The sequence below is a fragment of the Pelodiscus sinensis genome, chromosome 10 (assembly GCF_049634645.1).
Source record: "Pelodiscus sinensis isolate JC-2024 chromosome 10, ASM4963464v1, whole genome shotgun sequence".
NCBI lineage: Eukaryota > Metazoa > Chordata > Testudines > Trionychidae > Pelodiscus > Pelodiscus sinensis.
The window spans coordinates 7,933,177-7,948,944 of NC_134720.1; the positions used below are offsets into that span (position 1 = coordinate 7,933,177).

General features: G+C 41.6%; 2 protein-coding genes across 6 annotated transcripts in view; one reads left to right on the forward strand and one right to left on the reverse strand.

Moving 5' to 3' along the window:
• The window catches only part of KLHL24 (kelch like family member 24), a 38,757-nt gene extending 23,686 nt beyond the window's left edge, over positions 1–15,071 (forward strand). The window contains exons 4-8 of one of the 2 annotated variants that reach the window (XM_075937468.1): positions 1,917–2,035; positions 2,784–2,972; positions 3,479–3,667; positions 7,813–7,949; positions 9,901–15,071. In XM_075937468.1, coding sequence (XP_075793583.1) covers positions 1,917–2,035; positions 2,784–2,972; positions 3,479–3,667; positions 7,813–7,949; positions 9,901–9,919 — 653 coding nt within the window. In that variant the 3' untranslated portion in view covers positions 9,920–15,071. Of the gene's footprint in view, positions 1–1,916; positions 2,036–2,783; positions 2,973–3,478; positions 3,668–7,812 lie in introns of both variants that reach the window. The other variant, XM_006125197.4, reaches the window with a different exon arrangement.
• LOC142830741 (uncharacterized) overlaps positions 1–15,768 on the reverse strand; it is a 34,309-nt gene that overhangs the window by 6,909 nt on the left and 11,632 nt on the right. Inside the window, exons 1-3 of one of the 4 annotated variants that reach the window (XR_012906193.1) lie at positions 10,027–10,163; positions 6,582–6,841; positions 2,639–2,654 (exon numbers count right to left, since the gene is read on the reverse strand). The exons of 1 other annotated variant lie outside the window; for it this stretch is intronic. The gene's annotated coding sequence lies outside the window, so the exon portion shown is untranslated. Of the gene's footprint in view, positions 1–2,638; positions 2,655–6,581; positions 6,842–10,026; positions 10,164–15,768 lie in introns of those variants that run through there. 2 more of the 4 variants (XM_075937471.1, XM_075937472.1) reach the window with 2 other exon arrangements.

A 15,768-nucleotide genomic window follows, 5' to 3' on the forward strand; every position in this document is an offset into this window, starting at 1 on the left:
GATGCAGTGCGGGTCCCAGAAGACCCGTCACAAGGGTATACTCCCAACACAATCCTCCTCCCCTTCTCTTCCCCAGAGCCAAACACCTCCCCTCCCTGCCGTAACCCAGTCCCCTTTCTCCCCCAACCTTATGTCCCGGTCCCACCAGACACCACCACTTGAAACGCAACCCCCACCTTTTCCATTATTTTCAATGGGAAAATTGACCCCACATAACACGTTTTCACGTAACACGATCATTTTCTGAAACATATCTGTAGTGTTAAATGAGGAATTACTGTACATCAATGGATGAATTTTCATCTAAGTTGAAGGAGGCTTGGGTGGAGTTTATAGCCAAATGATTATATGAACTGACCCATGATCCAATATGTCCTCCTCCACACCAGTTAAGTAAGCAACTTTTAATTATTAGTGCTAGATTCTGCAGTGAAAAGGCTTGTTGCCATAGACGGTGCTGAGCATCTTCATCTTCCACTGAAGTCCATAGCAGTTGTGGATGCTCAGCCTCTCTCAAGTTAAGACCCTTAGAAGATTATTTGGGTATATGTCTGTCATCTGGACCAATGGTGACAGGATTAACTGGTTAGGTTCTTCCAGGATAGGAATTACTATCTCCCCTATTGCATTTGATTGTTTACTCAAAGTGTCTGTCTTTCCACATGTTTTCACTTCAGCAGCCGGTGGAACTTAGAGGGGGACATATGCGTGAGACCATGTAGAGGACAGCACTCAATGTTAGTGTCTCGGGGCGAGCACTCACCCCACGGCGCCTCCCCCGGCTGCTCTGGGAATCAGCTTTTCAGCCCTGGAATGCCCCTTTCAGCAGGTGTCACGCCTGCTGGTACCATCCTAGGTCAGTGCCCCTGCACTTTAGGGTCCTCCCCTCCCATGGAACCCCAATCCCCCTATACCCACCTTGCTTCAGTGACCCACTGGCAGTCATCATCTAGCCCCTGCCACAGGGGCAAACTGTTGTATGAAATGGCCCTTCATCATTGGCAAGGGGGTGTGAACCTGCTACCTTTGCCTATCCTGGCTACCCCCCTGCAGCCTTAGTACCCTTAGGCCTTGTCTCAGGCCCTGCAGCCTGAGAGTGAGGTCAGGCCAGAGCTCCCCAGCTCTGCTTGACTTTCCTTAGCCCTGGTCTATCTATAGCCCTAGTATTCCCAGGCCACAAGGTCAGGCCAGAGTTCCCCAGCTCTACATGCTTTTCCCCAGCCCTGCTCTGTCTTAGGAAGCCTCCAGGTTCCCTGGCAGCCAGGTCCCTCCTGCTCCACAGCTAGAGCAAGCATGTGTGCTCTCCTTGCCTCCAGGAGCCCTTATTTATACAACCCCAGCTACACCATAGTGGGCTGTATCTGCCTCAGCTGTGGGCTCTGCTCTCTCAGCCCTCTCTCAGGGCTGGGTTTCAACCCTCATAGGGTCATTGTGGAGCAGATGCCCCATCACAGGTAAGGTACATGCCACACAGAACGTACATCTTTGAAATTTCCTTTCCAGTGGCTCATTCATGCAGTAGTGCCCAAGAAAGTTTAAATTGTGGAAAGAAATTCATTTCAGTGTTTTCCAACATTAAAAAATCTGCTAATGCAGTGTCTTATGAAAAAAACAAAACCTGCATATTTTTTGCTTAGCATATTATTCTAAAAGGTTTGAATAATGGGAAATATCAAGTATTTTCATTTTTTGAAATATTAATTAACATTAGTAATTCTGAGTACCTCTCAGTCTATGTCTGAGCAACTACCTTGTTGAAATACAATGTTATATATTACCTAGCAGATGTAAAAGATGTGACATTTTCCGTGTTCCACTGCAGAGGAGTATGTCAGTATCTAGCACCTCATATTTAGTAACTGCCTTAGTCATAGAGATGTTTTTTTTTTCTTTTTGTCTTTTTTGTAATTTTAAAGGTGGAAGAATTAACAGCCGGGACGTGTGGATTTATAACTCTCAGCTTAACATTTGGATCAGAGTTGCTTCCCTAAACAAAGGCAGATGGCGTCATAAAATGGCTGTCCTTCTTGGTAAAGTAAGAGAAATATTTTATTACTTATTGTGGCAAATACATTTTCCAAATAATAAGCAAAACTTAATTGTAAAACCAGATGTAATTATTTAAAATTCAGATCGCATTTCCCATCAACCTCTGTTGATTTTAAATAACCGATGAATTATGGTCTGAGGTTTGCAGTGTCTGTAGAAACTGGTGTTACCTAACTTTGATTTTGTTTCTTTGCAATGGAACGCTGTTCCGATACACTGTGAAAGGGAGACAAACGAGCAACAAATTATACCTCTTCTTAAACATGTGGTTAAACATGTGTCCCAAAATAAAACTGGGCCTCAGACACCTTTGATCTGCAAGTCTTTCGCTTATGCAACTACTAACTCAAATTGATACTGATCTTAGCAGCATACCCGGGCCTATGAGTCTGTCTGTTTGCTCAAGTAAAGAGAATTGTAGAGATGTTTTATAGAGCATGTTTATGTAAAAAGGAAATCCTATGTCCATATTTGTAATGTATGCTCCATTGGCTCCGGTATCTCCATGTACTAATGTTTGGTTGCTGTCTTGAGATTGTTTAGCTGAGTGGCTGAAAAGGCAGTATTCCTATTCTGTATAGAAGTTTTCAGTGGGGAGGCGAAACCTGTGCGATCAGAAATACAGCAAATCAGAATTGAGACCCTGAAGCTTTGAATCAGCTGAATCCTCTACTTGTTTAATTCAAACAGGAGATAAAGATAAATTGATTATATTTTCTCTTTGTTTTGCATAGGTGTATGTGGTTGGAGGGTATGATGGACAAAGCAGACTCAGCAGTGTAGAATGTTATGATTCATTTTCCAATCGATGGACAGAGGTAGCTCCACTTAAAGAAGCAGTGAGTTCTCCAGCAGTAACTAGCTGTGTAGGCAAATTGTTTGTGATTGGTGGAGGTCCTGATGACAACACGTGCTCTGACAAGGTCAGTTAACCCCTCATATTTGTTTCCTTTTTGTGTATCTTAATAATACTACTGAAAATGTAAGTCATACAGAGAGATTTTTAAACGGGATTACAAATCTCCTGAACTAGTCTAGTGCCTGAATGTAAAGTATGCATCACACAGCAGAAAAAAATAATAAAGCACAGTTTGCCATTAATATAGGCTTTGTCGTGGTTAAATCATCTTTGCATTCATGCATTCAGAAATATATAAGTTTTCAATAAAACAGCATATTTAAGTAAATAATGTAAAATACTGTATAATTTTATGTAAACTGATGCTGTTTAATATTCCTTGTTTTTAATGTTGCAGATTTACAGTAGCAATATCTTGAGTTACTTTGCGATCTTTTTGTGACACACTCCAACTAGATGCTGTTATTTCTAATCTCTTTCACTCAAAAACTTCTATATCTACTTCAGGTAATAAATTTGATTTTTGTTCATGTGGGATGTTAAACATAAAATGTGTTTGCCTGTTTCCAGGTTCAGTCATATGATCCCGATACTAATTCCTGGTTGCTCCGTGCAACTATCCCTATTGCAAAGAGATGCATAACAGCTGTGTCTCTAAACAATCTGATCTATGTTGCGGGAGGGCTCACCAAGGCAATTTACTGCTACGATCCAGTCGAGGATTATTGGATGCATGTCCAGAATACATTCAGCAGACAGGTAATAAACACTAAAATACTTGGAAACATTGAAAAATGTATTTTATCTTCTTTGTATTAATAATTTGCAATTAAATGAGTTTGATATGAAACTCACTTAAATAGCAGCTCTCAGATGCATTAGTTCTTGCTTTACATTTATTAAGATGAAGTTTTTTGTCATGGGTATTTACTAAGAGTCAGACAGGTCATGGGCAATAAACAAAAATTCACAACCTTGCCCACAATCTTTCTCTGACTTTTACTAAAAATATATGGGGAGGGGGAACTAACAGCTGGGGAAACTGGTCTCTGTTCTAGTCCTGCTGCTGCTCCTGTGATGGGGGCTGACTACTGCTGCTCCATCCCTGGCCACTGCTTGTAGGCTGACTCAGGCACTGGGTGGCTGCTCCACCCCCAGACTCAGACCCTGGTCACTGTTTCAACACAGTCCCAGTTTCTGCTCCAGTTCCCTAGCTACCACTCCAGCCCAGCCCTTGCAGCCACACCACCCCGGTCACTGCTTCAGCTCTGGAAACTACCCTGACTGCTGCTCCAACCCGGGCACTGCTCCTGCAGCAGAGCCAGGCAGCTGCTTCATCCCTGCTGCTCTGGTGACAGCTGAAACCAAAGAAATCATGGAGGCTAGTAAAGTCACAGAATTCATTTCCTCTGACAAAACTGTATTCTTACTAATTGCAGCCTAGACCAGGGGAGGGCAAAAGGGCCTCCACAGGCTGGATCCGGCCCACCAAGCGATTTGATCTGGCCTGTGGATGCCATGCTGCTCCCCAGTCAGAGCCTGGGGGCGGGAGGGAAGTGTGTGAAGTCTCCTCCCACCTGGCCCTGTCCTGCAAGGAGTGTGTGGTGCTTAGTAATGCTGCATGTTCCATGGCAGAGTGGTAGGAGATTTTGCACGCTCCTCCCACTCCCAAGCCCTGATTGGCCTGCTAGGGAGTTGGGGGGAAGGCACGAAGTCTCCTCCTGCCCTGCAAGGGGTGCGGCGCCCCTAAGCACTGCACATTCCTTACAGCAAGGGGACAGAGTGGGAGGAGACTTTGCATACTCCCCCCTCTTCCCCAGGCCTATCACAGCTTGGGGACGGGGGGAGCGTGTGAAGTCTCCTCCCACTCTGCAAGGGGCTCAGCACTTAAAGTCAACCTCCAAGTGCTGCTCAGCTGGTGGTTGACTCTAAGCAGGGTGCTCCCTGGCAGGGCGGGGGCAGGGAGTGAGAGACTTCATGTGCTCTCCCTCCCTAGACCCTGATTGACCTGGGGGCAACGGGGGAGCGTGCGAAGTCTCCTTCCACTGCCAGATGCAGAGGTACCTAGAGGGAACTGCCAGCTGTTCAGAACAATTGGCAGTTCTTTCTGCAGGGGCAAAGACTGCATGCTCCTCCAACCCCAGACCAATCAGGGTCTGTGGGTGGGGAAGCACAGGCATGTCCTGGCCCTGCCCCTTCTGGGGTGGTGCAAGGCCACTTCAAAAATTTCTGAAGTGGCCCCCGGTCAAGAATTATTGCCCACCCCTGGTCTAGACACTAAAAGTCAGAGAAACATCTAACAGCACTTCTGGTGAGTGCTAGTGTGTTAGCATGGACAGTCTATTATGGGATACAATTTAACACTTCCAAACATAGATTGATACTAAATTCCATTGGCATTTTTATTTATTCAAATATTATTTGGTTGAAATTGAAGTTTTTAGAGTTACAAAATTATAGTAGGAAAATGTTTTAAACAGAGCATGAAATATGAGCAGAAAGCAGAGCATGAAAAGCAGCAGAAAGTTTCATAGCAATCTCTGAATGAGACCCCTGAGCAGAATTCCAGTGATATAGTTCTTTCCCTTGGTATACGATTTGTAAACTAGTTATCCTATAGCAATACATTCTCTATATTTTTAATCTGCTAATAAAATACTATACACTTTTAAAAAATGCCCTGAAAGATAGCTGCTCCTGCCCTGTCCCCTCATTTTCTGTCTTTTCCTCTTACAATTTTCTGCATAATGTTTTCACTTTGACTCCCTCCTTCTTTCTCTCCTTTAGGGAAAAAACCTAGAAGATTTACCCAGCGTTGCTCAGGTCCTTCAAGCGGGAGTCAAGGCAGGGTTGGGAGACTCAGGGCAGGAGATGGTGGTGCTGCATTCAGGACAAGGGGCTGGGAGGTGTGATGGGGCATGAGGGTAGTGGGTGGGAGTACAGGAGTCGGCAGGGGGTGGGGGATTCAAAGGAGGGGTGGGAGGTGTGTGGGGGCTCAGGTCATGGGGTTGCAGGATTCAGGACCTAGAGGGCTCAAGCCAGGGGACTGGGAAGTTGAGGGGGGCTTACCAGGGACAGCCATGGCAGTGAGGATGGTGCTGCTCTGAAGACAGCTCCTCCAGGGGGCCAGGCAGTAATGCCCCAGTGGATCCTCCTGGAGAACAGACAGAGCTAGGATAGCCAGCCCCCCCCCCCCCCCGCCCCCGGCCGACAGCTCCTTCTGGGGTGGGGCTTTGCCCTCTGTGACTATCCAGCAGTGCCTCAACCCGGGGCTTACCTGTTGCTCCTCACTCCAGCCCTGATTTTGCCTCCAGCCCCTAACCTAACTGCCTCCAGCTGCTTCACCCCCTTGCTCAGTCAATTTCCACTCCCCTCTGATTTGTTCCCTTTGCCCCTTTCTAGCCCCCAGTAAAAAGCAGTCAACAGAAACTTACACAAAGTTAGGGCACAACAAAGGGCAGTGGTTTCTGCAGCGTTCCTGAGCCTGCTCGTGCACCCTAGATAGCAAATGCCTACAGAGGTCAATTTCCTACATTATACCTGCCAGTGGGCAGACACAGCTCCTTGCAAGTGATGGGAGCCAGGCTGGGCTGCTCGGTGGCTCCTCGCAAGGGGTAGGGACCAGGGATAAACTGCCCAGCAGAGATTGCTGCCGTGTGTAGGGACCGTTTACCTAAGCTGGTGGCCAGTAATATGGAAAGTCCTAGCCTCAGCTGGCCTCTCTGTTCCTGGTGCTGCTGCTCTCCCACCGTCGTCACTCTGCAGCATAGCTGTCCCCCACACTCGCTGTCTCCATTGGTCGTTGTGGAGAGACAGTTGTGCCTGCTCTCTCAGACTCCTCCCTTTTTGTGGAAAACAATTCCATTCCAGGCACTTCCCATTAGGGTTGTCAGGTGTCTGGTATTGGCCCGGCCAGTCCGGTATTTGCAGTTTCTGCCGGGTAAAAAAAAACAAAACAGAAAATACCGGACATGTAAAAGGTCTGGTATTTTTCTCAGATGGAAGGCTGATTGGGACATTCTTCCCCCACCATGTTTGGCGGGGGTGAATGGAGTGTATGAGGATTTAAAGGGGCCGTGACTCTTTTTTGTGCAGGGTGTGGCTTTTTGGGGGGGGGGGGGCTCAACAACTTTTTTTTCCTGCCATGTTCGGTATTTTTTTTTAAACTATCTGGCAACCCTACTTCCCATTTTCTTCGCACAATCAAACCCTGACCTTGCTTTAAGTTAGGATAAGGGGAAGCTGTCTACCAAATTTGATGGTCCTAGCTTTTACCATTTAGGAGGAGTTCTTGAGCAAATGGACTCACAGATGAATGGACAGACAGATGCACAAATACTTAGATAGACAGATAACTTTGAGGCCCCTCCCCTTTTTCCCCCACTAGAACATAACATCTGCTTTTTTTTCTGTAATTACTCTGTGCCTGGCTCTCTTTCTTTCCTTGTCTTTAACCACTAGTTGTTACCTACTTCTGTTCTCTTAACCTCTCTTTCTGTTCCCATCCCATATTTGCTACATTTATTCTTTGACTTTTCTCTCTTTTTTTTTGAACTCTGTTCTCTCCATCTCTTTCTTATCTCACCTGCTTATCTGCACTATTCCCAAACATTGGATATGTCATTGCAGTCTGAAAAAGCCATTCTTAGCTGCTTCAGTCCAATACAGCCTTATGCCTGAACAGCCCAAGTCTTCAGGATTATCATGCTGCTAGCATTAGCATGCCCCAGGGTTGGTCCAGAAGAGCAATATCCTGCTTTCTCCAGTGAATAGTACCAGAAGGAAATAATATAGTTTTGATCTATCTCCTTTTGGTAATCAAAATGCTGGACCATCTTGCCAACCTTGAACAGGGTTTGGAGTCGGTAAATAATTGTGCATTTTTTTGTATATTTGGTAAACAGGAAAACTGTGGCATGTCTGTGTGTAACGGCAAAATCTATATCCTTGGTGGAAGACGAGAAAATGGAGAAGCCACAGACACCATTCTTTGTTATGACCCTGCAACAGGCATCATCACGGGAGTAGCAGCCATGCCCAGGCCAGTATCATATCATGGCTGTGTGACGATTCATAGATACAATGAAAAAAGCTTTAAACTGTAAAGAAGGGAAAACTTATGAAAGGATGCAGTGCCCTGGCACAAGACAGGATTTCAAAGATTCCTAAAATGGGAAACTGACTTTTCCCTCAGTGCCATACGAAACTAAATCTCCATGTGCCTTTTAAAACAAACACAATGTTTTCAGTTAATTAAAAAGTAAACAAAAAAAATCTACAACCATATCCAGTAACTACTGTTCAATCATTTCTGGTGTGATAACAGTAAACTAACATTTACATAGTTTCCTCTTGGTGTACAGTAATCAAGATCTTGGATGTTACGTAGGGAAGGAACCTTCACAAGTAGTTGTGCCTAGATCTTAAGGACTGATCTCTATTGTTTTTTTTGGTTCTCTCAGAGTCTGTTAGTTGAAAACATTTAACCAAGTTGACCTACAAAAAATATGTTGGTTTAAAAGAGTTTGTATCATCGTGATGTAGTGTTGTTGTAGCCCCAGGATATTCGAGACATTGGATATCTGAGGAGAATACATTTTAGTACATAAACTTCTGTTGGTGAGAACAAGAAGCTTTTGAGATTACACGGAGCAGAAGAAGAGCGCTGTATAAGCTTGAAAGCTTGTTTCTCTCACCAGGACAAGTTGGTCTAGTAGAAGATATTATTTCACCCCTTGTCTCACAAGTATGTTCTTTTACCATAAGATTTCTTGGCTTACCAAATAGACTTTCTTTCATATTCACCCACTGTTTTAAATGTTTTAAATGCAATGCTTCATAGGAAATAAATATTAAAACCTTTGGTAAATAATTTTCCTCTGTATATGGGTAGGGGAATTGACGGTGTCATAAGAATGGCCATACTGAGTCAGACCAACCATCCATCTAGCCTAGTATCCTGTCTTCCAATAGTGGCTAATACCAGATGCCCCAGAGGAAGTGAACAGAACACATAATCATCAAGTGATCCCTCTCCTGTCACCCATTTCCAGCCTCTGACAAGCAGAGGCTAGGGACACTATTCATACCCATCCTAGCTAATAAGTATTGATGGACTTAACATCCATGCATTTATCTAGTCGTGGTTGTTCATTGAGCTGCTGCAAAAAGTTGCAGTAACTACTGTTTTCATAACAGATCTTCTAACATTTCACTATGGACCTTATTCATAGTGTTTCTAATAATTTATTAGAAGTCATACAAATACTGGACTATATGCATGCAGAAAAATAATGACCCTACAGCATAGGCACACATCTGAAGCAGTTTTGTGTCCCAATTCTGACCACCTTGAATTGTAAAGCTGAAGTCTGCTAATTCTTGATACCATCCTTTGCTAACTGTAAGGTACCATTCATCATTCTACTGTATAAATAGACGAGGAGTCCTGTGGCACCTTATAGACGTGTAGGAGTAGGAGCATAAGCTTTCGTGGGCAAAGACCCACTTTGTCAGATGCATGTGTATAAATAGAAACACTCATCAAGGGGGGCTTCTAACTCTATGAATTTCATAGTGTAAACTCTCTGTTGATAGAAAGAGCTAGCAACCACAGGCCTAACTCTGCTGTTTGAGTTAATCTTAATATGCAAAGTTCTGGGACATTGGCTAACTCTGTTTGTATAGATTTCTCTAGATAGTCACTTTTTCCAGTGCTATTGAGCTGTAAACCCCACAGAGGACATGTGTAGAACTGACACTTCCCACAAATTGTCAAAATGCCATCCAGAGAGGTGTTCATTTAGCCATGTGATTTGTAAAATCACAAACTGAATGGCTTAATTTTGAAGGTTTAAAGACTTCCAAAGTATCCTCCCAGATTTTGGCCCATTGCTTATCAATTAAGCTGAAAATCTTATGAAATATGTCCCTCCCATTCCTGCTTAGATCTCTCTAACAGGATGTTTTGCTCCCAATATACACTTCTATAGTTGGAGCACATATTCATGAAACTACATAGCGCTTCAGAGTTTACATGTGGAAGGAATGCTTGCTCCAGACACCAATTTCCCACCACAAGGTACCATATCCTCTATCCTCATGAAGTCTCTCCTTGCCTTGAAGATAGCTGTTAGCCAGGAAAGCAGTCAGTACTGGAGCAGATGAACGCAAAGGGCCTCTTTCAAGGACAGATCCAGGAGATTTACAAGTGCTGAAACCCTTGTTCGGTCTGTAGGGAAAAAGAGCAAACTGCATGTCTGGAACATAATCTGTCCCCCTTGGGATTTCTTCTCCATCTTCTTCCCACAAGTTTTTCCCATGAAACAGGCATTCTGGCTTTTGGTGTAGCTCCGACTCCTTTAGAGAGTCATCATTGTCAGCATTGAGTAATGGTGACATTGTAAAGGAGCACTGAGCATTAAGTGAACATTCGGCCAATTAGGGTTGTAACCAAGGGAATGTATACAAATTTCCATTGCTAGCTAGATGCCAAACACTAGGGCTATGTCTACATTCGTGGCTTCTTGCATGAGTAATATGCAAATGAGGCTAAGCGTGGAATATCACTGAGCCTCATTTGCATACCTAATGAGCCACCATTTTTTTCAGAAGAGGCTCTTGTGCAAGAAGGAGCATCTGTTACTTTTCAGGAAGAACGACATTGCACAAGAGGGTTTTTCTTGCGTAAGAAGGGGCAGTGTAGACACTCCTTCTTGCACAAAAGCCTCTTCTGAAAAAAATGGTGGCTCATTAGGTATGCAAATGAGGCTCAGCGATATTCCACGCTTAGCCTCATTTGCATATTACTCGTGCAAGAAGCCGCGAGTGTAGACATAGCCTAGTAGTTTATATTAGATATATTGATTAAATAAAAATATGTGCAGATTACTGAGGTAATTATTAAATCAGTCCCTGATGTAATTATTAAATCACATCCAAGTGATCAAAATGGGAAGAAATGGAGTAGTATAAGAAAAGTGAATCAGATAAATTAATCCCTTTCTGTGTTTCTGGGGTCCCTGTTCACCAAGCCTGACTTTGAAAATAGAATTCCAGCACCTGTGAACAAGGCCCATTGACAGCATTGGTAGTTGCTCAGTAACTATTTTACAGTATCATGGTGAACAGCTTGTGGCAACATTGTAAATGAAAAAGTTGTTATGGAAGGAGCACTTTATTTCTAATAAGATGCTAAGACAGATTTCCATTTCCCCCAACTGCCTTTCTTTTTGTATTATGATATTTAATGTTGATTTTTAGAGTAAGCTGTTCTGAAATGTTTTTTATAGGCATATAATAATGTTATTTGTGTGATGATTATTTTTATTTGCATTTATAAGTCTCTGTGCCTATCTGTAAATACAAACACATTATGTTCTATGTGTCTGAAGAGTCAGTTTATAGTTTAGAATGTTGTATGTTTACTGTTTACATGTATCTTGTTACTGTTACTTACTAATTTTGAAAATAGCTGTTTATTGTACCAGTAAATGCTGATATTTAGATGTAAAAGCAACTTTTTTGCATGCAGCTTATTAGACCCTGTAGCAGTAATGGAGAAGTGTGTGTGTTGAGCATAGCTAAAATGGCTGAAGTTATTTATACAGTAATTTCATTTTAAGTGAACTGTTAATATTTTGTATTTTTGACTCTACATATAGTTGAAGTTATCACACATTCTGTCAAAATACTGTTTTTAAAATGTATAAGAAAACAGCTTGTTATTGAAAATGTAACATGTTCTAGAGGCATCTATTGTGCGTGGAGGCACTTCCTGGTCTCTTGTATTTCAAAATATTTTATTTGGGGATAGATAGATTCAAAGATTAAGACTTTCACAATGATGCAAACCCTTTTGATTGGACCTTATGTGCCCTGATTCCTTGAGGAAAAAATACTAACGTGCCTTTCACTGTAATCAAAAGATGTTCATGATGAAAAGTCGCAGTTAAGCAGATCTCATTTCCTGGGAGCTAGCACAAGTACATAATTTCAAAATAGCCATGTTTGGGAAGCAGGGCAAAAAATTTTCTAGCTGTTCCATTCATTTAAAAACTCACTGTTAAGAGATCTAATATTTACCTAACAGAAAAGTAAATGTCCTTAAATCACATAGCTTTAAAAAATTCATTAAATTCTGAGTTTTGATGTTCATGAGCTTTGCCTCTCTACTCTTTGGAATCCTGGCATTGACTGAAAAAAACATTAGTACTTACTTGCAACTTGGCTGTCAAGAAGGTACCATCTGAATAATGTGAATAGTGCATCCTTGAGAGTTTTATACAACCTTCTGATTTTCAACACATCGTACATGACATCAGTTTTACAGTCAGCAGTACATTATATTTCACTAAGTCTAGTAATTATGCATTTTCTAGTCGGTTCCCTCAAACTCTGTATGCCTTCAGTCGGCTGAACTTGTGGGACCTCTTCCATTTGTGCCACTGGATAGCTCATCTTGCAGTGTATGCATCCTGTGCCTCCTCCAAGGATTAAGCATTATGTTTTTCCTGCTATCAATGAGAGTTCAACATATTTCTGGTTTCTGACTCATGAACCAGTACAACAGCATTAAGAATTGCACTGATATTCTCACTCCATGGTGCACAGATACCTTTAACTCAGGAGATGTTGATATGGATTCCTCTTATGTTAACTCACCCATAATTTTTTACAGAATTTTCTGTGTTCTGCAAGCTTCAAGGAAAGGCTGATGCAGGAAAGGGATGCATTTTCACAGGGAAGTAGTTCAAAGAGGAAACTTTGGACTTCTGTGCTTGAAAGCAGGAGACACTTATGATTGTTAGCTATTCTCTAGCAGATAGTCTAAGTTCACTGCCCTATTTTGCGTGATTCATCAGGTTATCCTGTTTAAATTGATAAGGTGCAAGGACACAAGACAAGAAATAATCCATTTCTTACTATTTAAGACACTTCTCCTCCTCCACAATGCGTTGATTGTGTACTGGACCTTCATTATTCCCAGCTACAAGGAGCAGTGATGAAGTTGTAAACTCATTCTCATTCCAATTCAGAAGAAAATTAATAGAAAGAATCTGAATAGATGGGTGGGAAAAGTAACAGATGAAAGCCCAGTGCATTCATTGAATGGTTAAGGTTGTTCTAACCAGGATCTTCTAGATACTCTTGCAGATCATGATCTCCGATGCTGACTCATTTAATATTATAGCATTTTATTTGGCAACTATTTGTGTTCAGGTTCAGAGAAAACAATGTGTGCATTGATATGCTTCTGGTCCTTCTAGTGATGAAGCTCAGGAAAGGTAGGAGAATTCAGTTTTCTTACTATCCCAATTTGGACAAGATTTTCTCTATTGAAGATGGCAATAGACTATTCAAAAGAATTATGAAACTTACCAGACTTTGTTACTAAGAAGCATGACAGATTTTTATCTGTACTTAGACTCTTTTGCACATTAGAATCATAGGACTGAAAGGGACCTTGAGTGGTCATCTAGTCCAGTCCCTTGCACTCACGAGAAGGTACAAATTAAATTGACTCGTCCCTGATTAAAAAGTCTCTGTACTAAGTAGTGAAAGAAAAATGCAGGACAATGTAGCACTTTAAAGACTAACAAGATGGTTTATTAGATGATGAGCTTTCGTGGGCCAGACCCACTTCCTCAGATCAAAAACGTGAAAGAAAAAAAAGTGAAAGAGTCTGTTATGCAAGGTATAATTTCAGGTAGAAGTTTGACACTCTGGCACGGAGCCAAATATTTATATTCACATGTCTAGCATACAAGTTTCTTTTAGTGTTTTTGTTTTAAACATTATAGGTTTCAAGTAGCCTCAGTAAAAATCCACTGCAATTGTAGCTTTTTCTAAATGTGTAGATTCAATCAATATTATTACAAAAATATTAGCCATTGTCCCTGAAGGTCAGATACATCAACCGCAAGATTTCCTCAATGCACTGACAGTGCATGGCAGCAGTTTTTCATAACTGATGTTGTGTAAAATAGTCCAGGTAATTTAGGATTGTGCATCCATAGATAACATTGCCTGAGAGTTTTATTTACAGGAAATTTTCCTGTTTATCATATCATAATGCTTCAGTCAGTATTTTAATGATTTGTGTGAATGTTTTGTGTGATTTTTTCTGATCATTTTATGATAGGGCTTATATGACGATCTTTTACAAAAATGATAAAGACGCTGTTTGCATCTTGTAGGTAGCTGTACATGATGGTGGCAGGTATGTAATAGCTGCTTCTTTTGCACCACTGGTTCCAAAGAAAAGAATGTGTTTAATGTTGCCAAAATATTTGTGCCTTGAATGCCCTAATATTCCCTCTACTCTTGTGTATGAATTTGCATTGCTTCTGCTGAATCCTTTGTGAAGGTCATTTTTATTGCCCAGAATGGTAATGTCCTTGTGACAGCAATCTCTTCATTCATTAATTTAAAGCACAATTAAATCAATTCATGCATCTTTTGTATTTGTTAGTATCTTAGTACTGGACATTGGCTTGTTTGTCATAAATAATCTTGTTCAGGGCCACACATTTCCCCTTCCCTCCCCACAAGGTACATAATGTGAAGTAATATGAAGCAGCATGGCAATAAACAAGACCAAGAAACATGAATATCATGAATTGGTATCCATTTCATATGGGCGAGCACCAGACCTAAGGGTCTATTCTCCTTTCATTGCACACCCATATAATAACCAAGTCACATTATAAGCATTACCTCTCCAGTGAAAGAGAACACGCCCACTAACAGACATTTTCATTACCTGGAGTTATGTTTAGCTTTTTTCCTTTTTGAAAGCAGTTCATTGTTGTTGTTTTGTTGGGGGGGGGAGGGGGTGGCTGGTCAGTTTCCTTATGTACAGAACATGAGAACATTTTGTTCCACCTAGAGCTAATGCAGATTTCAGGAACAAATTGGCACAGCACAAATCAGATTTGAACAAAAGTGCAGACCACTTAACATGTACCAGCTGAATACTACTTTGCATAAAGCCAATATTGGAAATCTTCACTGTATGTTGGTAATGAAAAAGATGCCTGTTTTATTATGTAGCACAGAATTTCAATAACATTTTATGTAATTGTTATATTTAAATGTATTTCTTGCATAATCTTTTTTTAAATTAAGTCAATGTATCTAATAAACACTTGTCTTTTGAGTATTGCTTTGTGTGTTGTGTTTAATCCATGGAAGAATGAACATGTGGGGCTTGGATAACAGGGGAAGAAACTACAGATTCCCCCTTGCAGAATTTGTCCCAGATTGTTTAGTGTGATGGTGAGATCCCTCCCATCTCTGAATCCCTCTTTCCCTCCATCTCCCCAGCAGGATGGCTTTACTCGCAGTGCTTGGTCACACACTAATAAAAGGGAAGGAGCACAGAAAAGTTAATGTAGTTTGAGATCCTATTCCCTCAGAATCCAGGGTGCAAATGCAACTGATTCCCTGTGTCTGTGTGGCTAAGAGGAGCTTTGTAGCTTAGCCTTTAATGCCTTATTGCAAACTTCTTTTAGGTTTGGTTCAGGCTTAAATGTCTCCAGTGTGAGCATCCACAAATGGAAGTTGCTACCTTAAGAATGGCTGATTCTAGGATGCAGGAGCAAACAGATTATATTACTGAAGTGGAATTAAGGTAGAAAGACTATGAAAAATAAAAATGAGAAATGTTTGTCTAGACACCATATACTTCCAAAATAACTATTTCATCACTGCTTAGGACCTGATGTAGTTAAAGCATAGGAAGGGCCTGATCCAGATTTACATCCATGATAATGAAGTATTCCCATTAGTTTCTGTGGAGGCAAATCAGGACCACTAATGATGCTTGAGACTAAGTATTCTACCCCTCAGGTACATAG